The sequence below is a fragment of the Mobula hypostoma genome, chromosome 7 (assembly GCF_963921235.1).
Source record: "Mobula hypostoma chromosome 7, sMobHyp1.1, whole genome shotgun sequence".
Taxonomy (NCBI): domain Eukaryota; kingdom Metazoa; phylum Chordata; class Chondrichthyes; order Myliobatiformes; family Myliobatidae; genus Mobula; species Mobula hypostoma.
This window is the reverse complement of record NC_086103.1, coordinates 8,788,676-8,815,371: the sequence shown is the minus strand read 5'-3', so window position 1 is coordinate 8,815,371 and position 26,696 is coordinate 8,788,676. Positions and strand designations below refer to the sequence as shown.

Sequence of the window (26,696 nt, the reverse complement as noted above, 5' to 3'; positions counted from 1 at the left end):
TATTGAAAAGTGTGAATGAAGCAGGGCAAAAGAATTAAAACCAGTCTTCTTCCCATTTGGTTAGCTCTGGAGTCTCCTCAGGATCCAGCCTTGACTCTTTACCAAGAAACTACTCCTTGATATTGTTACTTAACACCAGCTGTACATGCAAGATGGTTACATGTACAACTGGCGTTGGATAATGTCACCCTCCAGATCCTCTAAATTTCCAATGCTCTTTCTTCCTAGGGATGATTTTGGGAGCGGCGTGAGGAGTCAGGGCTCAGGCAACCTATCCTGGGATTGGAGGTCTGTCTGGCTGTGTGAGAGGAAGGGATGGGAAGGGAGTTGTTTTGTAGCTGTTGGCTTATTTTATTTTGTTGTTGTTGTTGCTGCTGCTTCTTCTTCTCTTGTTTTGTGGAACGTTGTGGGCACGCTAAGTTGGCACCAGACTGTGTGGTGATATTTGAGGGCTGCACCTTCAGTGTACCGGTTGCTGCTAACACAAACAAAACATTTTACTCTATACTTCAATGTACAAGTGATAAATAAATCTGTATCTGAATTTCTGATCAACTCAATGAGGGGAAAAATGAGGGGAAAATATTCAACATATAGTAATAGAAAAAAGATAAGCCATAACTCTTGCCCTTATCCACTGCCTCAATCATTGTGTATAATCTTAACTTAAATGGATTGGTTGAACTATATCATTCTATTTTTAGCCCAATCTAACTTCCTGAGCACATCGACTGTATTATCACAACTGCTTACCGAATACGTTGGGGCGGCACGGCTTTGTAGCAGTTAATGTAACGCTACAACTGTGCCAGTGACGTGGGTTCAATTCCACCACTGTCTGTAAGGAGTGTGTTTCCTCCAGGTGCTCTAGTTTCCTTCCATATTCCAAAGATGTATAGGTTAGTAGGTTAATTGGTCACGTGGATGTAATCGGGCAGTGTGGGCTCGTTGGCCTGGAAGTCCCTAATACTGTACAGTATCAATCTCAACAACATATCAGGCTGCTTTAAAAAAAATCACTGTATGGCCTCACACTTCTCTGTTCCTGTGATATTTTCCTATGACCTTTTGAATTCAATCATTGAGTTCAGTTCTGGCCTCTTACACATCTGCAATTCCATTACTGCATCAATGGCAACAATATCTTGCATTTTTTAAATATTTGATATGGACATGTGGTGATAACTGTGACAATTGATACTAGCATCGTTCCGGAGGACTGGAAAATTGAAAATGTCACTCCACTCTTCAAGAAAGGAAAGAGGCAGGAGAAAGAAAAACTATAGGCCTGACCTCAGTGGTTGAGAAGATGTTGGATTCAATTGTTAAGGATGTGGTTCCGGGGCACATGATAAAATAGGCTGCAGTCAGCACGGTTTCCTCAAGGGAAATTCTTGCTTGGATTCTTTGCAAAAATGACAAAGAATTGGTGGATGTTATGTAATTGGATTTGCAGAAGGCCTCTGACAAGGTACCATACATGAGACTGCTTAACAAATTAAGAACCCATGGTATTATAGGAAAGATACTAGCATGGACAGAGCATTGGCTGATTGGCAGGAGGCAAGTGTCGGAATAAAGGGAGCCTTTTTTGATTAGCTGCCAGTGACTAGTGGTGTTCCACAGGAGTCTGAGTTGGGGTTGCTTCTTTTTACATTATATGTCAATGATTTGGATGCATTTCTGGCCAGGTTTGTGGACGATATGAAAATAGATGGAGGGGCAGGTAGCTCTGAGGACTAGGGGAGGTTATAGAAAGACTTAGACAGATTCAGAAAATGGGCAAAGTAGCAGATGGAATACAGTGCTCAAAAGAGTATGGTCATGCACTTTGCTTAAAGAAATAAAAGGGTAGATTACTTTTTAAATGGAGAGAAAATTCAAAAATCTGAGGTACAAAGGGACTTGGGGGTCCTTGTGCAGGACTCCCTAAAGGTTAATTTGCAGGTTTACTCAGTCGTGAGGAAGGCAAATGTGATGTTAGCATTCATTTTGAGAGGACTAGAATATAAAAGCAAGGCTGTAATGTTGAGGCTTTATTATAAAGTGCGGGTGAGGGCTCACTTGGAGTATTGTGAGCAGTTTTAGGCCCCTTATCTAGGGAAGGATGTGCTAACATTGGGGAGGGTTTATGAAAATGATTCTGGAATTGAAAGACTTGTCATATGAGGAGCGTTTGATGGCTCTGGGCTTCTGCAGACTGGAATTTAGAGGAATGGGGGTGACCTCATTGAAACCTATCAAATATTAAAACGCTTCAATAGAGTGGATGTGGAAAGGTTGTTTCCTATGCTGTGGGAGTCTAAGACCAGAAGCCAAAACCTTAGAACAGAGGGGTGTCCTATTAGAATGGAGGTGAGGAGGAATTTCTTTAGCCAGAGAATGGTGAATCTGTGGAATTTGTTGCTAAAGGCAGCTGTGGAAGCCAAGTCATTGGGTATATTTAAGGCAGAGGTTGACAGATTCTTTATTAGTCAGGGGATGAAGGGATACAGGGAGAAGGCAGGAGATTGGGGCTGAGGGGGAAAATAAATCAGCCATGATGAAATGGTGGAGCAGACTCGATGGGCCAAATGGCCTAATTTTTCTCCTGTATCTTTTGATCTTATTTACTGTCCATCCCTGCTTGTCCTAAATTGAGGTGTTATGTACTAATTAGCACAACTGGTCCATTGGAAGTCACAGACAAACTATATTTGGGGATTGGTTGAATTTTCTTCCTTGATGGGTGTTGGTTAAGAGGGTGTTTTGTTTACAACAGTTTGGAAGGATTATTATTGTAGTTACCTTTTTTGTTCAATTCCGGATTTACTTAATTACTTGAAATTGAATCCTGTTGACACAGAGTGACCTTGTATCACTGGATCAACGTTTAAGAATGCAGGCTGCTCGCCTAGAACCTTAACCACTGAATTTTCATACCTATTAGGAAGTGGGAACTAAGCCTGCAGTCCATTCTACAAACACCTCTCTAAATCTATCTATACCTGTATCACTGCATGTCTGCTCAGCTGTTCCACAGTTTTTCTTAGGTGACTCACTTATGAGCTGTGGGTTTATAATACCCACAACAAATAACCTTTCTATGTTTTACTAGGTATTGTTGAAACAAGTCAAAAGAAAAATGTTAACGTTTCATTTGAAAAAGAACATTCACCTTTTTGATTTTTCATAGATTAGTCTGGTAATTTTACCCGTTTCTGGAATTGGAGGTGAGATCTCTAGTCACAATATCAAAGCCAGACCTATCAATTTTGTTTACATTTAAGATTTACCTAATTTAATTTTATATTTCAAGAATTGTTTTCCCACTTAGTCAAAAAAGTGTTAAGGCAAAAACAGCACTGAAAGCTCTTGATGGAACCACAGTGAGCCCTAGCGATGATAAATTTTACTGCGAAATGAGTATACTTTAAACCAGTGCTCTGACTTCTAATTAAATTTGCACAAATCCCTGTCAATGTACATCTGTGGAGAGGCTGCTGACATCAGTGGGTTTGCATCAATCTCAAACCGTTGTTTCCTTTTAAAATGATCCAGCATTTTAGTAGATATGAGAGAAATCTAAAAGCATTGTGCAATACCAATAAAAACAAACCGTGTACTGGAGGCAGAGTTTTCATTGTTAAGTAGGTCAGAGGCAGAGATGGCTGCCATACCAGTTCTAATCAATGGCTACTCACTTCACAAGATGCATTAGTGGACAACGAGATTAATACTTTCCAGTTATTATGTAGGTCATTCTCTGCTAAAAGCTTAACAAACTCTTTACCTCGACTTGCTTTTTCCACATGGTTTAGATCTTCAGTGAAGTGAATAACTTCAGGGTACTGTTCTTCACAGGTTTCAGCTAAAAAGTGCATCAGTGTCATCTTCTGATCAGCTGATTTCGTATCCCTCAACTGCAGCAAAAAGAAAGGAGAAAAATATTAACTTTTACTAGGCCATCTCAGAAGGCAGTTACCAATCAACCATCATTCTATAGATTTCTAGTTAGGCAGATCAGATTGTGTAAGAATGGTTAATTCCCTTTCTGACAGGATATGACCAAATAAATGGGGTTTTATAGCAACTGTTGTCACCACTAGACACCAATACAGTATAATTGAATTTGCTCCGACTTCTTCTCACCAAGTTCTTCTAGGCTTCTAGAATATTAGCTAATTATGCAACCACAATTCTATTGTACACTTTTACTACACTTATGTCAAGGGAAAATGAAAACTGGGGCAGCTTTGAAATGCATGCTGATTTACTGCCAGCCTGCTTACACACGAGTTAAAGTTTTCCTACAAGAAATCCATGTTCCACGTAATTTCAATATGTGCTGACATGAGGTAAACAAATAGCAATGTCGTATTTTACTGCCTCCCATGCTCAAATGTACTGAGGCACTGTAGAAATGTGGCAAAGTCAAAGCATCTATTTCAGTATTGCATTCTTACCGTCTATGTGGGCTACTTGTGTGGGTGTATAAAAGAATCGAGGGAATTAAGTGGGTTATTTTCACCAAGCTTGAAGAGCTCAAGTTAATCAATAAATAATGAGTGAAAGTATTACAAAGCCATTAGCATTCATTACTGGCTTTGTGTGTTCACTCCAATGCACTAGGCATTACCAAGCTCTCCCTTTCTGTTCCTGAATCAAATATGAACCTTAAAATTTCTCCCCCCACTCACTTTTTCCATTCTGATTCCCACCTCACCTGTTTTCTCCTGAACTGCCCATCACCTCCCTCTGATGGCCCTCTTTTTTCCCTTTCTTTCACGGTCCACTGTCTTCTCCTATCAGATTCCTCCTTCTTCAGCCTCTTCTAACCTATCCCCTTTCCAGGTTCTCATTTCATCTCCTCTTCCCCACCCACCAACCTTCCCCTTACCTGGTTTCACCTATCATCTGCCAGCTTGTCCTTTTCCTCCTCTCCTCAACTTCTTGTTTTGGCTTTGCTTCTCCTCCGCCTTTCCATTTCTGATAAAGAGTCGTGAACTAAGTGCAGACTGTTCATTTCTCTCCGCAGATGCTGCCTGACCTGTTGAGTTCCTCCAGCAGTGTATGTGTTACTCAATATTTCCAGCATGTGCAGAATCTCTTGTATTTATCAGTCAAGGTATTTCTTTAGCCAGGGAATGGTGAATCTGTGGAACTATTTGCCAGTCAGCTGTGGTGGCCAAGTCATTGAGTACATTGAAGGCAGAAGTTGACAGATTCCTGACTAGTCAGGGGATGAAGGCATACAGGAAGAAGGCAGGAGACTGGGGTCAAGAGGGAAAATGGATCAGCCATGATGAATTGGCAGAGCAGAGGCGTTGGGTCCAATGTCCTAATTCAGCTCCTGTATCTTATAGTCGAATCACAATATTGTACACTCTAACTGCCCTGAAAAAGCCAATGACAACCAACTGTTGGATTATACTGTTCAATTGTTATTTACTTCGCAGCTTCATAATTAACTGCCTGCTTGTATTTTATATACAACTACTTTACATGCACTTAACTGTTTAGTATGTTTCCTAGTGATCACAGTATGTATATGCAGTTGGTCAGTGTGTACTCCAGTGGCTACAGTCTTTGTGGCATTTGGGAAAGTTCTGGAAGCTTTTCCGGTGTTGCATTATTTGAATAGGGGCTACCTGCCTAGTTGACTGTTATCTGCAAATTTGAATAGAATATTTCTTAACTATGGTATAAAAGGAGCTGATCACGAGGTCCCACCATCGTTGCTGCTTCTCCCTCTTCTCTTAGAAGACCTCTGTCACTGTCCATTTTCAATTCTCTTTGTCCTATTAGCACTTGATAGAACAATTGTGAAGCAATAAGTTTTATGCCTCTTTTCTGACTTCTGAAAGAACCTTGGATTAAAAACATCAGAATCCAACACAACCTTCTTAGACCACTGAAGATCCTTTAGTGAAGGGACTGCTACACTGCCGTCGCTTAAGCTGTGACGAACTACAAAGTACCTCCAAGTCAAGATGGTGAGAGACCTGGAGATGGGGGTGATGTTTCCATGTGCCTGTAGTCTTTGTTGTTCATGGCAATAGAGGTCTTAGAATTGGAAACTGCTGTCAGGATAACCAAGGCAAATAGGTACAGCACATTTTGTAGACGGTAAACACTGCAGTAGTGCTGCTGGTGAAAGGAATGAATGACTAGGGTGGCAGATGGGATACTCTTCAAGCAGGTGGCTTTGTCCTGAAAAGTATCAAGCTTCTTCCAAGTGTTGGAAATGCACTCACTTGGGCAAATGAAGTAAATGCCTTCATATCCCTGACTTATAGATGATTCATGAAATATGATGGAAAGGGTTTCATTAATTACCCATCAACAAAAGGTAAAAACATATTAACATACAAACTTTGACAAACGTAAAAATATATAGCAACAGGTGGACAAAGATCAAAGTTCAGCAACATAGAATACTACTGCACAGTGCAGGCCCTTTAGCTCACAATGTTGTGCTGGCCTCTTAACTTACTCTAAGATCAAACAAACGCTTCCCTCCAACATAGCCCTCCATCTTTCCATTATCCATGTGTCCATCTAAGAGTTTCTTAAATGTCCTTAATCCAGTGTTTCCCAACCTTTTTTTTTAAGCCCAAAGCCCCCAAAAGCACTTCCATACTTGCCATCGCTCTCCTAAAGCATCTTCATACTTGCCAACACCCCTCATAAGCACAATATACTTTCCAGCACACCCAAAGGGTAAAAATATGTCTACCGCATGCTAACGAGAAAAATGATTCTGCTTTAAACTTCTATTTGTTTTTAAACCTAGCTTAAACAGTACCTGTTGCTGTAAAGCATTTTCAATACCAATGTGATCCTTGAACTTGATGGTTTTTAGCAGAGTTGAAATATCTGGTTCAAGTTGTGACAGCAAAAACCTCCCCACACGTAACAACATCCAAGCGGTGTACGTTTTTTGAGAGTATGTAGTTCAATGCACTGAAGCCTCTTTCAACAAGGTAGGAGGATGGAAATACAATGAAGAGCAGATTAACTCTTCTCCAAAGATCAGGAAACTTCGTATGACAGTATAGTCACATACCACAAAAGATGACATTTTTGGAAAGCATTTTTGCTTCTTCATCATTCTGAATTTTGGTAATTTCTTCTTGCAAACTCTCTTCCTGTACTTCCACCTTGCAAAGAAATGGGTTAATTACCCACTCTGGAATTTCCAGATCATTCAAATTGTATTGATTCTGAAAATCCTTCCTCAGTAACTGCAGGTATAAGCAGTACACTTCAAATCACCGCCTGTGAAAGAGAGTGCCATACTTTCCATGCAGGGAAATTGTGAGAACATTCTTCTTCCACTGTTTTGTTTTACATATTTCTAATTTTCCATAAAAGTGGACACTGCACTTTTTGCCTGGAGTAAACGGAAATTCTCACTTTGCAGTTTCACACTTATAATGTTCATTTTGTCACACAGATCAGCTAAGCAAGGCACATCTCCATGTAGAAGATCAATCTTGTTTCCCTAACTCTTGATGACTTTGAGAAAAAAGTCAACCATAGTGTCAAAGAGGTCAAAGAAATGTTTTAAGCAGCAGCCTTTTGACAGCCAATGCACTTTAATGTGAAGAAGCAAGCATTCATATTTTTCATTGTTATCTTGGCATAACTGGCAAAATATTCTGCAATTTAATGGATGAGCTACAATTTTGTTGATACCAGGTAGTACAAGAGCCATGCTTAAAAAAAAGACACTGGCTGAGGTTTTTGGTTGTGAGGGGTTGACAATGAATTATACAATGGATTGCAAACAGACTTGGAATTTCTTTTTTCCTAAGTGCCTCTAAACCAGTAAGGCAACCTGTTATACATGGTGCTCCATCTGTTGCAAAAGAAATCACGTTCCTAATCAGAATACTTTTATCCTCAATATACATTTTGAGCTTGTTGTAGATTGACTACTACTGATCTACTGACTCTACGTTGATTTTTTAAAAAACATTTTACAAAAGAGAATTTTTCATAAACTTTTCCATTTCTGATAAACCATACATATGTCATTGTCTCACATATTTGACTCATCCAGTTATATCCCAAATTCTGTTTTTTTTCGTAGCTCTGTGCATAGTCGATACTCTTCACTCCTTTCCTCAATACGACAAGCTGTAGAGTTATTACTCAGAGAAATTGATTTTAAAACACTGGTATCCATTTTGAGAACAGTGGTGAGCACTTCTGATACAGCATATTTATCTATCGTTAACAGGGCTAAATTAAAATAAAAAACTAACACAAACTGGGATTGCTTATTGGATGTTGTTGACAGCAACAAGTTGATACGGCTGGTTACGTCTTGTGCCTCAAGTTAGGGTGCTGCTTACTGCCACCTCCTCCACCCCCCCCCCCCACCCAGGATCCTGAATGCCCCCCGACGACTTTTATTTCATAATGTCCCCTTAGGACATGTAACTTCCCCTGTTGGGAATCACTGCCCTAATCTACCTGCCTCTACAACCATTCCCGGCAGGGGGTTCCATGCATCCACCACTCTTCATGAAGAACTTACTTCTGATATCTGCCCTATACTTTCCTCCAATCACCTTAAAATTCTGCCCCTGCAGTATTAGCATTTCTGCCCTGGGAGAAAGACTCTGGCTATCCCCTCAATCGATGCCTCATACGATCTTGTACACCTCTATTATGCTACTTCAGTCCAAAGAGAAAAGCCCTAGCTTGCTTAGCACCTCCCTTTAGACTTGGAATGGATCTATTTTTTTTTTTGCTACCCTCCTAATAGATGTAAAAGAGTGTTTTGGGATTCCTCTTAATCCAACTTGCCAAGGACATTTCATGGCTCGATTTAGTTCCTGTTTGAGAAAATTAAATATTAATGTCTGTAATAATTGCACTTCAGCAATACCACTTACCTTACAAAGGTAGCTAATGTTGAATCCAAATGCTCCAGCATTCCGCGATCCTGCATTCATGAAGTTCCCTATCAAAAGGATGATTTCCATTAACTTGGAAAAATTTTCACTGGATCTCACTTCCTCGCAGGCCGCTTTCACTGACACAATTTCAGGCTTAATGTTATTAACTTGCTCCTCAAACTGCAGCTGGAATTGTATTGCATTCAGACGGGATTCCAGGCGGGTCACAGAGCTCATCTGTAATTGTGAAATACAAACAAAGTTCATAAATTGGACAGAAAACTAGATAATGTGATATTATCATATCTTTGTGACAGTATGTTATCAGAAATGGGCAAACAAATTAGAACAATGGCAACGTAAACCTTAGGGATCATCATGCCATCAGAAGCACTGTCGAAATGTTGCATAGACATGCACAGTAATTGTCCTTGCAGTTGGCTGCACAAATTCTTAATTTGCAGCAAACTAGGGAAAGCTGTACATGAATTGGCTGCCACATTTCCATCATGAATTTAAGAGTTCCTTATTGCTTGGAGAGTATTTTAGAACACTTAAATGCTGAAAATTTTAATTGAACATTCTCTTCTCAGAGATTTGCTCATTGGTACACAATGTTCCACTGGCCAAGAGATATCTGTCAAAAGTGCAGTTATTGAAAATATTATGTAACTGCAAGCTCTTTGTTTACTTAATAAAACATTGATAACTATCTTAGAAGATCCTTTCCAAATAATCCTTATTGGAAGCTGCAAGTTCTGGTTATCTATGCTGCCCTCTGTGTTCCAATCATTATGTAGGCTTTCACAAAGCAGATTTATAGCGGAAGACATCAAAGCAGAATTAGGCCATCTGGCCCATGAAGTCTGCTCTGCCATTCCATAATGGCTGATTTAGCATCCCTCCTCAACGTCACTCTTTCATCTTCTCTTCATAACCTTTGATAGCCTTACTAATCAAGAACGTATCAACCTCCACTCAAAATATACCCAATAAATTGTCCTCCGCAGCCTTATGTGGCAAAGAATTCCACACATTCACCACCCACTGACTAAAGAAATTCCTCCTCATCTCTGTTCTTAAAAGATATCCTTCTATGTCCTCTAGTCCTAGATATACCCACTTATACCCACTGTTGGAAATACCCTCTCCACATTCACTCTATCTAGGCCTTTCAATATTTGATGAGTTTCAATGAGATCCCCCACCCCCATTCTTCTGAACTGCAGCAATGCTCCTCATAAGTTAACACTCTAATTCTCCGGATATTCCTGCCAACCTCCTCTGGAAATTCATCAATGCTAGCACTTCTTTCCTTAGATTAGAGGCACAAAACTCCAAATGTGGTCTGACAAATTTCTCATAAGGTTTCAGCTTAAAACTCTACTTACATTCAACATTCAGCTTTCTGATATGGCAAAGTGTAGTCACCAACATTGGTGGTTGCCTTATGAGGAATGGTTGTAGAGTTTGTAGAGATACTTCTCAATAAAACAGTAGTTTTCTGAAAGGTTGTTTTATCTGATTTCAATGTTCAGAACTAGGGTCTATGGACTCAGGATACAGTCGTCCACATAGCACAAAGATGGGAAATAAATTCCTTCATTCAGAGTACTATTAACTGTTTGAAACTCCATTCCAAAGAACTGTGAAAGAATAAGATCACTACCACACAACACAAGTTCTTTGGCCCATGATGTTGTGCTAACCTTTTAGATAGATAGATAGACATACTTTATTGATCCCAAGGGAAATTGGGTTTCGTTACAGTTGCACCAACCAAGAACAGAGTACAAATATAGCTTTTTAAAACTATAAATAATTAAATAATAATATGTAAATTATGCCAGATGGAAATAAGTCCAGGACCAGCTTATTGGCTCAGGGTGTCTGACCCTCCAAGGGAGGAGTTGTAAAGTTTGATGGCCACAGGCAGGAATGACTTCCTATGACGCTCAGTGTTGCATCTCGGCGGAATGAGTCTCTGGCTGAATGTACTCCTGTGCCCGATCAGTATATTATGTAGTGGATGCGAGACATTGTCCAAGATGGCATGCAACTTGGACAGCATTCTCTTTTCAGACACCACCGTCAGAGAGTCCAGTACCATCCCCACAACATCACTGGCCTTATGAATGAGTTTGTTGATTCTGTTGGTGTCTGCTACCCTCAGCCTGCTGCCCCAGCACACAACAGCAAACATGATAGCACTGGCCACCACAGACTCGTAGAACATCCTCAGCATTGTCTGACAGATGTTAAAGGACCTCAGTCTCCTCAAGAAATAGAGACCTTCTTGTAGACAGCCTCAGTGTTCTTTGACCAGTCCAGTTTATTGTCAATTCATATCCCCAGGTATTTCTAATCCTCCACCATGTGCACACTGATCCCCTGGATGGAAACAGGGGTCGCCAGTGCCTTAGCCCTTCTCAGGTCCACAACCAGCTCCTTAGTCTTTTTCACATTAAGCTGCAGATAATTCTGCTCACACCATGTGACAAAGTTTCCCACCGTAGCCCTGTACTCAGCCTCATCTCTCTTGCTGATGCATCCAACTATGGCAGAGTCATCAGAAAACTTCTGAAGGTGGCAAGACTCTGTGCAGTAGTTGAAGTCCGAGGTCTAAGATCAATCTAACACTGCCCTCCTACATGGACAAAGAAGCTCGAGAACAAAGGGGCTGGATGGAAAAATGTAGAATCACGTGTGAGTCACCGAATGGTAGGGATGACTAGAGCAAAAATAACAGTTGGGTTATGATGATTAGTTTGCACAATGAAAACTTTTTTCCCTGAAAAATACATGTTGACTTTTTTGTTTGATACATGACTAACAACATTGACTGCAATGGTACCAGGACAATATTTTTGAAATTGTCAGCAGAATGGATATGGACAGGATGTTTCCTGTGGTGGGGGAGTCTAAAACCAGAGGATACAGCTTCAGAATAGTCAGATATCCATTTAGAACAGAGATGAGGAGGAATTTCTTTAGCTAGAGAGTGCTGAATCTGTGGAATTTGTTACCACAGGCAGCTGTGGAGGCCAAGCCATCGGGTATATTTAAGACAGAGGTTGATAAATTCTTGATTAGTCAGGGCATGAAGGGATATGGGAGAAGGCAGAAGACGGGTTGAGAGGGAAATGGATCAGCCGTGAAGAAATGGTCAAGTAGACTCGATGCACCAAATGACCTAATTCTGCTCCTATACCTTGTGATCTTATTTTTCACGTTACCTAGGGGTACGTGGACACAGACAGGATACTCCCCCCTACAGTTTGTTTTCCTTTAGGCATTCTTGTAAATTCCCTTTACCCTGTAGATCTAGGTAACCCAAGAATACACTGTAAAATAAAAAGTGACACTGTCTCCACAGCCAAGGAAGCAGAATGATAAGCTTGCCTCAAGTTCACACAGGTGGAACTAACTGCTGATGTTTAAAAAGCACATCATTCAAATGAAGTGAAACAAAATTAAATCTTTTTGGGACATTACCAGAGAAAAGATCAAGTGCTCAGCCAGCGGCTTCCTTCGAGCTTTATTTTTCTGAGAGGTATTGAATATCGTCACAATGAAAGTGGATATTTGTTGGAAAGAAATTGATTCCCGATTTTAATATAATGCCAGGCAAGGTTAGTTGAAGATGAGAGGAGCCATAATAAAAGGTGACCGACTGGAAGTATTGCCCTATAGCGCTTCACAGAAACAGCAGATTTTGGCTGGCTGTGACTCAAACAACAGCAGGGAATAATTTTTCTCCAGCATAACTATTATCCTTCTGTGACATTGCAACAAAAAAAAACAAAATCTCATCCGTAGCACAACTTCCTTGACTAATGTTCAAGAATATAGCATTTTTAGTATTCATTGATTGTTCATGGGCCAATTTCTGCTCCTGTACTGATCATGAGTGACGTTTGGTTTGAAAAGACAGCTCAGTTTAGAAAGGCTGTCTTATAAATTAGTACATTTCATGTTGAGTGCAAAGTTAAATTTAATGCAGTTTGAATTCAAGATGCAAGATTCAAGATTGTTTAATGTCATTTCCTGTACACAAGTGTAAAGGAGAACAAAATAATTGTTACTGTGGATCCAATGTAGCACAAAAAAAGATAAAGAACACAATAATAAAAAAAACACAATAAATCTAAATTCATAAGATAGCCTTTACACATGGACTGATTGTCCATAAAGTGACGCTAGGTTGTACATGCAGTAACTGACAGAAAATAATAAAGTAGTGGTGAAGTTAGTGGGTAGAGGTGTTGATCAACCTTACCACTTGGAGAAACTAACTGTTTTTGAGACTGGCAATTCTGGTGTGGATGCTATATGGCCTCCTCCCTGATGGGAGTAGGACAAACAATCTGCTGTATTGCAGAGCCTGATTGATACAAAGGTGAGAAATCAACTTGAGACCGCAACAGTTAGCGAAAGATGACTGCCCGAGAAAAAGAACTGAGTACCATTTTAGTAGTATAAAAATACATACCACTACTCCAAAACGTTCTGGTTCTGACAGCTCATTGTATTCGTCCTTCAGCTCAAGTAAAGCACTCAATTGCTCCTGTGTAGGAAGCTGCTTAACAAGGTTCTGAAAAGAGGACAGGCGTGTATTATTGTCTACAGTTTGAGCAGTATCTTTAGCGAACACCACCAACATGAATAACTCCACCATGGACGGTCCCAGCCCAGCTGAAAGAGGAGGAGAATTGGACATGGGACGAGCAACCCCATCCTGTAAAAGCCAAGTGCTACGGAATCACTAACAGAAGCGTCAAAGGCCTCATGCCTGGGAGAGGAGGATACACCAAGAAATTTGGTACATCTGGAGACGCATGAAAGACTGGCCCAAGAAAGGGAACTCTGGCAAGCTACCTTTGGTACCCGATGCCCCTGTAGGGGTGATGGGCTTAAATAAGTACTAGCGTGAATCTTATAAAGCAATATAGTAAACAATAATTTAAACATAATACAACTAATGAAACATGATAATGGCAAACAAAACAATCATGAACAATTCAGTTAGAGTTAATTTCAAATACTCATCATTGCATTTTCAGGTTCATTTAAGCTCCCATGATGATTAGATTAGATTTCACAATATTGTTTTAATATTAAGAACTGCCAACTCATCCACAACATTCATCAGTCAACTGGTATTATCAAACTCACTTTCTTATATGACATTGTCAAGTGCATTGACTTAAAAAAATTAAATTGCTGGAAAAACTCAGCATACCAAGCAGCACCTATGGAGAGGGAAACAGAATTAATACTTCATGTTGTCTGGTATCAGTAAAATAATCCCTTTTAAGACCAGTCCTCACATTAAAGAGGTCAAGGCATAGCTTGTCAAACTTCTTCAAAACTGCTTCCCATTTCATAGATTCTGCCTGACTGGCTGAATGCTTCCAGCATGTTCTGTATTTAGATGAGGTTTCTGGTAACTACAGGTTTATCATTCAACCTCTCACTCAATGTCAGTAAAACAAAAGAGTTGATTGTTGACTTCACGAAAGGGAAAGAGAGCAAACATGCATCAGTCTACATCAGGGGATCAGCGGTGAAGAGAGTCAATAGCTTTAAATTGCAAGACATTAATGGGGGGGGGGGGGTCTCTTTGAAAACTATCAAATATTGATAGGCCTGAATAGAGGATGCTAAATGGGGAGTTTAGGATCAGAGGATACTGTCGGGGGGTGGGGGGAATGACCAACAGATGAAAGTCACAGTGGTTGGGTTTCTGGCACTGAGTCTGCCTCTATGACTCAGAAGGGAAGGGGGGAAAAGAGGCATGCTGTGGTGATAGGAGATTGTTTAGTTAGGAGTACAAGCAGGAGTTTCTGTGGTGAGAACGAGAATCCTCGATTGTATGCTGCTCCCGGGTGCCAGGGTCTGGAATACCTTGGATCGAGTCCTCAGCATTCTTAAGTGGGAGGGTGAACAGCTAGAAGTCGTGATCCATGTAGGTACCAATGACATGGGTAGGATGAGTGACAAAGTTCTGCATACGGAGTTCAAGGCCAGACCTCCAAGTTTGTGATCTCAGGATGGCTAACATGCCACATGCTAGTGAGGCTAGAACTAGGAAGATTATACACTTTAATATGTGGCTAAGGAGTTGGTGTAGGAGGGAGGGCGTAAGATTTTTGGATCATTGGGCTCTCTTCCAGGGAAGGTGGGATCTGTACAGGAGGGACGGTTTGCTTCTGAACTGGAGCAGGATTAATATCCTACCGGGAAGGTTTGCTACTCTGCATGGTGGGGATTAAACTAGGTTTGCAGGGGGATGGGAACCAGAGTGCCAGAACAATTAGAGGAGAGGTTGTGGAGGCAGATGTTGGTAAGACCTCAGACAAAGTTAGGAATCAAAAGGTTGAGCATAGTGCGACTAGCGTCCTGAGCTGCGTATATTTCAAAACACGAAGTATTGTAGGAAAGGTGGATGACAGTGCTGAATATGAGGTTTTTGGTTTACAAACAGTGGCAATGTGCAGTGAAGAGAGGCTGTTGATAGGGCAAAATTGCAGTCAACAGGATGGGTTGCAACGTAAAAGGAGGAAAAAAAATCGAAAATTGTGAATACAGGACTGAAGGTGTTATATTTAAATGCGTGCAGTATACGGAATAAGGTAGATGAACTTGCAGCACAGTTTCAGATTGGCAGGTATGTTGTAGGTATCACTGAATCAAGGCTGAAAGAAGATTATACATGGGAGTTCAATGTCCAAGGATACACATTGAAAGGACAGGCAGGAAGGCAGAGGGGGTGACGTTGCTCTGTTGGTAGAAAATGAAATCAAATCATTAGAAGGAGGTGACATAGGGTAAGAAGGCATCAAAACATTGTGGACAGATCAGGGGTAAAAAGACCTTGTTGAGAGTTGTATACAGAACTTGTAGTAAGGATGTGGTCTACAAATTACAATGGCAGACAGAAAGTACATGCCAAAAGGGCAATATTTTAATAGTCATGGGGGATGTCAATATGCAGGTAAATGGAAAAATCAGGTTTCTAGACAGCCTGCGAGTTGGCTTTTTACAGCAGCTCATGGTTGAGCCCACTAGGGGAACAGCTATTATGGATTACGTGTTGTGCAATGAACCAGAATTGATTGGAGAGCTTAAGGTAAAATAGCCCTTAGAGGAAAATGACCCTGAAGTTTGAGAAGGAGAAGCTAAAGTCAGACGTATTAGTATTATAATGGAGTAAAGGGAATTACGGAGGCATGAGAGAGGAATTGACCAAAATTGATTGGAAAAGAAATCTGGCAAGGATGACTGCAGAACATCAATGACTGGAATTTCTGGAACCATTTCGGATGGCACAGGATATATGCATCCCAAAGAGGAAAAAGTATTCTAAAGGCAAGTTGGCATAACCGTGGCTAACAAGAGAAGTCAAAGACACATAAAAGCCAAAGATAGGGGATATAAATGAGCAAAAAGATTAGTGAATTAATTAGAAGGTAGAGGATTGGGAAGCTTTTAAAAACCAACAGAAGGCAACTAAAAAAAAAATCAGTAAGAAGATAAAGATGGAATATGAAATTAAGTTAGCCAATAATATTAAAGAGGACACCAAAAGTTTTTTCAGATGCATAGAGTGTAAAAGAGAAGCAAGAGTGGATATCGTTCAGCTGCAACATGAAGCAGCAGAGGTGGTAATGAGGGAAACAAAATGGCAGATGAACTGAATATGTATTTTACATCAGTCTGAAGTGTGTGAAGTTACCATAACTAGAGAGAAAGGTCTTGGGAAACTGAAAGGTCTGAAGGTAGATGAGTGACCCGGACCAGACAGTGTACACACTACGGTTCTAAAAGAGGTGGCTGAAGAGATCATGGAGGCATTAGTAATGACCTTTCAAGAATAACTCGATTCTGGAATAGTTCTGGAAGATTGGAACATTGCAAATGCCATTTCACTCTTCAAGAAGGGAGAGAAGCAGAAGAAAGGAAACTGTAGGCCAGTTTGTCTGACCTCAGTGGTTAGGAAGATATTGGAGTTGATTATAAAGGATGAGGTCTCAGGGTACTTGGAGACACGTGATAAAAGAGGCTGTAGTCAGCATGGTTTTCTCAAGGGAAATTCTTGCCCAACAAATCTTGGTATTCTTTGAAGAAGTAACAAACAGGTTAGGCAAAGGAGAATTAGTTGATATTGGGCACTTGGATTTTCAGAAGACCTTTGACAAGGTGCCACACATGTGGCTGCTTAACAAGCTACGAACCCATGGTATTACAGGAAAGATTCTAGCTGATTGGCAGGAGGCAAAGAGTGGGAATAAAAGGAACCTTTTCTGGTTGGCTGCTGGTGACTAGTGGTGTTGCACAGGGGTCTGTGTTGGGACTGATTCTTTTTGTGTTACATGTCAGTGATTTGGATGGTGGAATTGATGGTTTTGTTGCAAAGTTTGCAGATGATATGAAGATAAGTGGAGGGGCAGGTGGTTTTGAGAAAGTTGAGAGGCTACAGAAGAACTTAGATTAGGAGAATGGACAAAGAAATGGGAGATGAAATACAGTGTTGGGAAATGTATGATCATACACTTTAGTAGAAGAAATCAAAGGGCTGACTCTTTTCCAAATGGACAGAAAATATAAAAAACTGAGGCGCAAAAGGACTTGGGAGTCTGAAAGATTAATTTGCAGATTGAGTCAGTAGTGTGGAAGGCAAATATGATGTTAGCATTCATTTCAAGCTGACTAGAATATAAAAAGCAAGGATGTGATGTTGAGACTTTATGAAGCACTGGTGAGGCCTTGCTTGGAGTATAGTGAGCAGATTTGGACCCCTTATCTTACCAAAGAATGTGATGAATCTGGACAGGGTTCAAAGGAAGTTCATGAAAATGATTCCAGGATTCAATGACTCATCATATGAGGAGCATTTAATGGTTCTAGGCCTGTATACACTGGAATTCAGAAGAATGAGGGGTAACCTCATTGAAACACATCGAATTGTGAAAGGTCTTGAGAGAGTGGATGTGGAGAGGATGTTTCCGAGGTGAGAGAGTCTAAGACTAGAGGATACAGCCTCAGAATAGAAGGACATCCTTAGAGAATGGAGATGAGGAGGAATTTATTTAGCCATTAGGAATTTTATTTAGGAATTTATTTGGTGAATCTGTGGAATTCTTTGCCACAGGCAGCTGTGGAGGCCAAGTCTTTATGTATATTTAAGACAGATGTTGATAGGATTCTTGATTGTTCAGGACATGAAGGGACACAGGGAGAAGGCAAGAGATTGGGGCTGAGATGAAAATTGGATCCACCATTATGAAATAGCGGAGTAGACTTGGTTCTGCTGATATACCTTCTGGTCTTATGGTCAGAGGGCACGGACTCAGTATGCAAAGATGTCCTTAGAACAGAGATGAGAGGAATTTCTTTTGCCAGAGGCTGGTGAATCTGTGGAATTCATTGCCACAGACAACTGTGGAGGCCAGCTCATTGGGTATATTTAAGGTGGAGATTAATAGGTTCTCAATTAATAAGGGTGTCAAAGGCTATGGGGAGAAAGTGGAAGAATAGGATTGAGAGGGGTAATAAATCATGCTTGATGGAATGGTGCAGCTCCTAGGTCTTATGATGTTATTAACACACTGGATGACCTGTCCTGAGCCCAGAAGGTTAAGGATGTTTGACTTGTCATCGAACACTCTAGTAAGCTTCTACAGGTGCGCTGTTTAAAATATCCAACTTGATTGCATTATGGCTTGGATGGGTAATTCAAGTGCACAGTAATTTAAGTAGTGACAGATTCTGTTCAAATACTTCACAGGCACATTCATCCTCACTGGTAGTATCTGCAGGAGGCACTGCCTTCAGAAGGTAGCATCCATCAAAGATCCTCACTGTTCGTGCCATGCCATCTTTGTGCAGCTACCACTGGTAAGGCACAGGTAGGCACAATTTCTACTTCATTCAACAGTTGTCACCAAAGCAATACAGTAGTCTGCTTCACTTATTTCGAATTCTTCCTCCTTACTGTCCACTCCAGATGAAGGGCCTCAGACCAAAATGTCAACTATTTATTCCCTGTATAGAAGCTGTCTGACCCACTGAGTTCCTCCGTTTAAGTTAGTAACACACCTACCGACAAGCTAATTAAGTTGAAATTTTAACAGAGGCAGATAACACAATGTTGGAGCAGGTTGTGAGAGTGATGCCAATGGGAATTATGTACAGTATATCAAAAGACAAGCCACCTCCTGTACATTGACAGCAGAATTCCTGGACTATAGGATTAATGGATTTGCGGCTAAATTTGCTGATAATACAAAGATAGGTGGAGGAGCAGGTACGGATGAGGAAACAAGAGAGCCTGCAGAGAGACTTAGATAGTTTAGGGGAATAGGCAAAGAAGTGGCAGATGAAATACAATGTTGTAAAGTGTATGGTTATGCACGTTGATGGTAGAAATAAGCAGGCAGACTTTCATTTAGATGGGGAGAAAATTCAAAATTCAGAAATACAAAGGGACTTGGGAGTACTTGTGAAGGATACCCTAAAGGTTAACCTCCAGGCTGAATCAGTGTCGAAGAAGGCAAAAGCAATGTTGGCGTTCACTTCTACAGGTATAGAATATAAGAGCAGAGATGTAATGGTGAGACTCTATAAGGCACTTGGGAGTATTGTGTACAGTTTTGGGTTCCTTATTTTAGAAAGGATATACTGACCTTGGAGAGGGTTCAGAGAAGATTCACAAGAATGATTCCAGGAATGTAAGGGTTACTGTATGAGGAACATCTGGCAGCTCTTGGCCTGTATTCCCTGGAGTTCAGGAGAATGGGGGGGATGTCATAGAAACATTCTGAATGTTAAAAAGGCCTGAACAGATTAGATATGGTAAAGTTATTTCCCATGGTAGGGGAGCCTAGGACAACAGGGCACAACTTCAGGATTGAAGGATGTTCATTTAGAATAGAGATGCAGATAAATTACTTTAATCAGAGGGCGGTAAATCTGTGGAATTTGTTGCTACAAGCGGCTGTGGAGGCCAAGTCACTGGGTGCATTTAAGACAGAGATAGATAGGTTCTTGATTAGCCAGGGTATCAAAGGGTATGGGGATGACCGGAAGAATTGGATCAGTCCATGATTGAATGGTGGAGTAGACTTGATGGGCCGAATGGCCTACTTCTGCTCCTATATCTCAAGGTCTTATAAGTATTTCATTTAGCAGTTCTGTAAGAGCAGTCTGTTCTGCTTTCAGCCTGTTTGGGTTATAGATGAAGAACAGGGATGTTGAGATGGTGGAACTAGGGGGCAGGTTTTTTTTGGTGAGGGATACTAAGGTTGGTCTTGGGACTTTTGCTCGGTGGGAGATGAAGAGAGAAGACGCTGGGGAGAATCGATCGTAGGATATGACTCGGTGGGAGGCCCGTTTGTTCGAGATGGATTGCGAGTGACGTTTGGAAGGTGGTGTGTGCTTTCACACAGACCGAGGGCCCAGCGCATGAGTGACAGAGAAGTTCAAGTTGAGCTCCAACTTCTGCACATTTGACTGTTCGGTTACAATGGGCCTTTTGTGTTTTTTCTTTCTTTTCTTTACTAACTCTTTAGTTAAGTCTGTTTCAGAAATATAATTCCTTTAGTCGTATGCAGTGTGGAGCCTGTTAACTCTTGGTATTGAGTTGTAACAGGGTAGCAACTTACACAGCATCCTCACAAACTGCGGTTTGGGGTGGGAGAGCCATCTACAGAGGGACTGGAGTGTGTCTTCCTTAGACTTATGCAGCCAAGGAAACCCAGTGGGGTCTCAGAAATATAGCAACGTGTATTTGGTTACGTAAGATTAGTTTAAACGGTTTGTACTCATCTCACAATTAGTATCTAGCAAAACTGCTACTGTAAATTAGTTGTAAAAAATATTGCAGATAGTTACCTGGATCAACGATTCTGTTAGAGTTTTCTCATCCACTTCAAGGATCATTCTTTTTATTTGGTCATATGGCATACGGTTAGAACCCAAGAAGATTGCTACACAAAATAAAACATGTTATATCTATGTGCAGTTTAAATATAAAGTATATTTATATCAAAATTAATTCTGCATCAATTTAAACAATCACGGAAAACCATTCAATAATCATCTTTTAAAGCTGACACCTGGGGCTTAATTCCCATTGCCGCCTATAAGGCGTTTGTACATTGTACCTTCTCCCTGTGATCATATGGCTTTCCTCCTAGTGCTCCAGTTTCCTCCCACATTCCAAAGATGTACAGAGTAGGGTTAGTGAGATGTGGGCATGTTGTGTTGGCGACACCTACCGACTGCCCTGCAAAATCCTCAGTGATCTGACTTGATGCAATACAATGCAATTCACTGTTTGCTTCCGTGCTTCAATGTACATGTGATAAATAAAGCAGACCTTTATATCAAACTTGAGAAAAATTCATTAACCTTATTCTGTCAGACCAAAGGTTCATAGATGCATATTAATAAACACTGCAGCATTTTATCAATGTACTTACACAAATTCTGAGCTGTTTTGCCATCCAGCACTTTTAGTTCTTTAACTTTTTTCTTTTGGGTATTTTTTTTGTCCTCTGTGTCTTGTTGTTCCTTCTTAACTGTGTGTAAAAAGAAATAAGAATAAGTTCAAGTTAAAATGTCATTCAACAATACACATGTATATACTGTAGCATGAATGAATAAAGACAAATGGGACAATAATTATTATTAGTGCCCTTTACATCCCAGTGAAAATAGATGTTTTAAATTGTAGTACATTTTAAGAGCCTTGACGATATTATTTGTGTGGAAACATTTACATTTGAGGGTGTACAATTGTTATTTTCCTTGTATTTTTATTGTAGTTTAACTCTCCTATGCATGCTTGTATTTTTTTATGATGACCTGTATGCATGTAATTGTTCAATTAATTTTCCAATAATTATGGTACAGCTGCTTCTATATTTTTCTAGAAACTTCTTAGCCTTCAGTAGTAGGTGTCACACCCCCTCAATCTGGCTATTTTATAAGTTAATTGTTCACAATGGAATGGATGACCATAACTGCTTTTCCCTTTGCCCTTTCTTTGTTCTCTCAGTTCCACTCTTGTAATATTTAAAAAACGGACGCCAGCAACAATGTTTATGCCTCATTCTTAACTTCTGAAGAACCTTTGAATCACAAAAGCATCAGGATCCGACAAAGAATTTTCTCTCTTATACTTCCCATGATAGCTAATACCTTTGATAGTAGAAATGTGTGAAGGAGCAAGATTCCCACTTTAGCTTTAAGTCTGTTGGAGTAATAAATCAGACCAATCAAGCCCATTCCCTGCCCTTTTCTTGAAGCTTTGAAAATTCAAGAATTTATCTAATTTCCTTCTGTAGATTATTGTCTCCTTTTAATCAGTGCTTTCGACATTATCTGAACTTGAAATAAAAGGAAAATTCTCATCCTGCTTCTCGTTCTTTTGTCAACTGACAAATTTGTGGCCTCTGACTACCAACCTGTCATGAGAAAATGAAAATAGCTCTCCTTATTGAAAAAAAAATTCACAAAGCTAAAGATCAGTTTCAAATCTCCAAGGGAAACAATGCCAACCTTTCCAGGCACCAAGTGCTCTATCCTATTTTCCATCTGGCAAATCTCTGCCTACCACCCTAGAGCTGCTCAATTCAGTTGTTCCCAGAATGCACAGAACTAAACCTTAGGCATAATTACAAATTTACCAGAATTTAGCATTGCTTTCTCCTTTTCTTTTTAATTTTTACTATCACATTTTTCTGAAGTTAAGCAACAAACACACTTCATATAAAGCAGGTTGAGTTTAATTCACAGGTCAGTCAGCATCTATGGAACGAAATAAATCGTCAAAATTCCGTACACATAACCATCACGAGGACTGGAAAGGAAGGAGAACAATGGACCTGAAATATCGACTGCTTATTCCACCCTATAGATACTGCCTGACCTGCTGTATTCCTCCACCATTTTGCCTGTTACACTGGATTTGCAGCACCTGCAGAATCTCTTGTGTTTGTGTTTAATTAATTGACATCATCAGCCAGAATTCAGAATTAATCTCAGAGCTCTTAGATCATACAGAAGCTTAAGTGAAACAACACAATGACATGGGGTTCCTGACCTTGATTGTTTAATTAGATTTGCTAGTAAATGCTGAAACATAGATGTTTGCTGAAAACTGAATTACACTCATGAGGGATACTTCCTCTTGAACGCTCAATCTTGGTTCAGATGTACCACAAAAAACACACAATTGAATGAAAGCATGATAGACAAAATGCTCACACCAGTCTTTGGAATTAGCTTCCGAGATTTTTATTTTCCAAAGGATTAGAGCAGAAATAGTAGCTACCATGGGGAATGAACTGCAACTAAAAATCAGGAGCCACCTGAGCTGTTAAGGTAGGCCACAAATCCACACCTACCCAATTAGTGTAATGTGAGGAATACTTTCTCACCACCAGCAAATGACTCAGAATGACATGTGTAACGCTATCCTTCAGTAACCTGAGACGTTCTTCTGCCATCTTCAAAAGTGATCCGTTAAACTGCAGATTTTTGTCTTCATTCTTTTGTGTATCTGGGCATTGTTGGGAAGGCCAGCATAACTTCCCATCAATAAGTGCCCCTGAAAATGTGGTGGTGAACCGTATCCTGAAACCATTGCAATCCCTTGGGTGAAGGCAGCCCCACTGCTGTTGTGGAAGCGGTTCTAGGATTTAGATTTAATAAGAACAAATGAACATGCACTTTAAAGTCTGTATGCTCTGCAACATGTAACGAAACATGCAGTGGGTGATACACTTGAAATCCTTGTCCTACTATGTTGAAGATGGTGTGGGTTGGGGGCTCTTCTCAGACTGGCCTCTGCATATCATTGTAGCATTCTTTGTGTTGGCACACACAACAACACTGGTCAGCGATTCAGAATGAATGATGAGATTGGGTGACAAGGTATAACCAAGCTGGATGATATCAAAAGCACAAGAGATTCTGCAGATGCTGGAAATCTTGAGCAACACTAACAAAATACTGGAGGGACAAAAGCATCATTGGAGGGGAATAAATCATTGGTCTTTTGGGAAAAGGATGGAGCAGAAGCCAGAATAGACTTTTGTCTATATCAAGCTTTGTTAGAGTGGCTGGATTTTAAATCATCCAAGTATTAGATCACAGTTATTAGTGTCTTTAAGACCAAAGAACAATTGTGGACTTCAGGAAGGGGTAGTCAAGGGTACACACACCAGTCCTCCAGTCTTTATCAAGGGATCAGCAATGGAAAGAATGAGTAGTTTCAAATTCCTGAGTGTCAACATCTCTGAAGATCTATCCTGGGCCCAACACATTGACACAATAACAAAGGCAGCAAAACAGCGACTATATATCAGTAGGAGTTTGAGGAGACTTGGTATGTCACCAAAGATTTGCAGATTCTAACTGTCTGTATCGCCATCTGGTACGGGGAGGGGGCTATTGAACAGGATCAAAAAAAAAAGCTGCAGAAAGTTGTAAACAGCCAGCTCCATCATGGGCACTAGCCTCCCCAGCATTGAGGACACCTTCTAAAGGCAATGTCTCAAACAGGTGGCATCCAGCATTACGGACCCCCCATCACCCAGGACATGCCCTCTTCTCATTGCTACCAGGAGCCTGAAGACACACACTCAACATTATAGGAATAGCTTCCCCCCCCCCCATCAAATTTCTGAATCCATGAACATTATCTCACTATTTTCCCTCTTTTTTTTTGCAATACTTAATTTAAATTTATAGGTCTTTCAATAGGCAGGGGGCGCAGGATTCACCGATTCACTTAAGGAATTACAAATTCCTTAAGTACTGGTTAGTAGGTTGTATTATAACCAATGAACAGCCCTCCTTGTTAAAATAGAAAGGCATTGACGAAGTACTCTCTTGGGAATCTCCAGCCACCATGTCCTGATGCTGAGATGACTGATCTTCACGAAGCCGAATGAGCATTCATTATTGATGTAGAGTGTCATGTAAAGGTTAAATATCACTAGAGACTGAAATCTATTGAAAGGTCCATATAGAATGGACGTAGAGAGGATGTTTCCTATAGTGAGAGAATCTAGGTCCAGAGGGCACAGCCTCAGAATACAATGCCCCTTTAGAACAGAGATGAGGAAGAATTTCTTTAGCCAGAGGGTGGTGAATCTGGAATTCATTGCCACAGATAGCTGTGGAGGCCAAATCATTGGGTACATTTAAAATGGAAGTTGATAGGTGCTGAATTAGTAAGGGCATCAAAGATTACCAGGAGAATGCAGGAGAAAGGGGTTAAGAGCTTGCCACAGCAGCATAGCGGTTCACGTGACACTAGGTGTTGAAGCTTGGAGTTTAATTCCAACATCATCTATAAGGAATTTGTGTGTTCTCCCTGTGAATATGTGGGTTTCCTCTGGGTGCGCTGGTTTCCTCCTACACTCCAAAGATGTACTGCTTAGTAGGTTAACTGGACACTGTAAACCTCGTGATTAGGTTGGAGTTAAACTGGGACGGTCAGGTTACTGCGCAGTGCAGCTTGAAGGGCCGTAAGGGCCTACTCTATGCTGTATCTCTAAATAATTTTTTTTTAAATCTTCAACTATCAATGTACATTTGATAAATACATGAATGTGAATCTGAAAGTCACGAGAGTGTAATGGAATATTCTGCAATTGCCTGGTACTTGTAACTCAAAAGCTATTACATCAAAGTATTTCATTTGATCAACATTCTTTTTCCAACCCCAAAGCATCATGTGCTGCATCTCAGGTACACTGTGGCTGCAGTGCATCTACAAAATGCCGCCCGCACTACTCCAACAGCCCCTACAAACTTACAACTTTTTCCACCAAGCACATGGAAGTACCATGTTAATACAGCAGTTTTTTTTTCATTTTTGCTATGTGTAAGGCTTTCAATTACCCACCCAAAACCACTGAGAACATAAGAAATAATCACAGGAGTAAACCACTAGGCATCTCATACCTGCTCTGCCATTTAATACCATGGCTGCTGTGCTTTCCCTCCTTTCATATCCGAAAATATAGCAATTTGTGGTGATTGGCCATGCACAGCCTTCTTGGGAAGAGAATTCTATGTTAAGAACTCACCTCAGTCTTCAATGGACAGCTTCTCATTTTGAGATGCCATCCTTAGATGAAAATACACCCTCCCTACATTTACCCATCAACCCCTTCAAGAATGTTGATTTTTCAATTAGGTCACTTCTTGGTCATTTAAACTCAAGAGGATACAAGATGTCCACTTGATCTCACGTTATAAACCAATAACCAATGCTAGAAATTAACCTGGGAAATCTTTGTTGTAATCTCTGTATTAGCATATTTCCAGGTGCAGTCTCACTATGGCCTTTTATAATTCCCATAAGATACCTTTAAACCCGCATTCAAGTATCATTATATCATAAAAGGTTAGGAGCAGAATTATGCCATTTGGCCCGTCGCATCTACTCCAACATTCAATCATGGCTGGTTTATTTTCCCTCACAACCCCATTCTCCTGCTTTTGCCCCATAACCTTTGACACCCTGACTAATCAAGAACCCATCAGCCTTTGCCCTGCAAAAAGTGCAATGCACTACCTAGTTTCTGAACTCCCTGCTGAATCTGCATATTAGGTTTAAGGGATTCTGGTAAAAGGACTGCCAAGTCTCTCAGAGCATCAGCATCTTCTGGGCATTGTCTTTACCAGATGGGTGATCCCAGCCATTATCAATACTCTTCAGAGATTGTCTGCCTGTTATCAATGTTTGCATAACCAGGACTTTTGATGTGCACTAGTTGTTCA

General features: G+C 40.5%; 1 protein-coding gene across 1 annotated transcript in view; it reads right to left on the bottom strand.

Annotated features, from left to right (window-relative positions):
* Positions 1-25,896, bottom strand: part of LOC134349866 (protein diaphanous homolog 1) — a 122,414-nt gene extending 96,518 nt beyond the window's left edge. Inside the window, exons 1-6 of the mRNA XM_063054830.1 lie at positions 25,875-25,896; positions 21,377-21,475; positions 20,787-20,881; positions 13,384-13,485; positions 8,889-9,128; positions 3,773-3,902 (exon numbers count right to left, since the gene is read on the bottom strand). Coding sequence (XP_062910900.1) covers positions 3,773-3,902; positions 8,889-9,128; positions 13,384-13,485; positions 20,787-20,881; positions 21,377-21,475; positions 25,875-25,896 — 688 coding nt within the window. The remainder of the gene's footprint in view (positions 1-3,772; positions 3,903-8,888; positions 9,129-13,383; positions 13,486-20,786; positions 20,882-21,376; positions 21,476-25,874) is intronic.
* Positions 25,897-26,696: the final 800 nt, after the last annotated feature.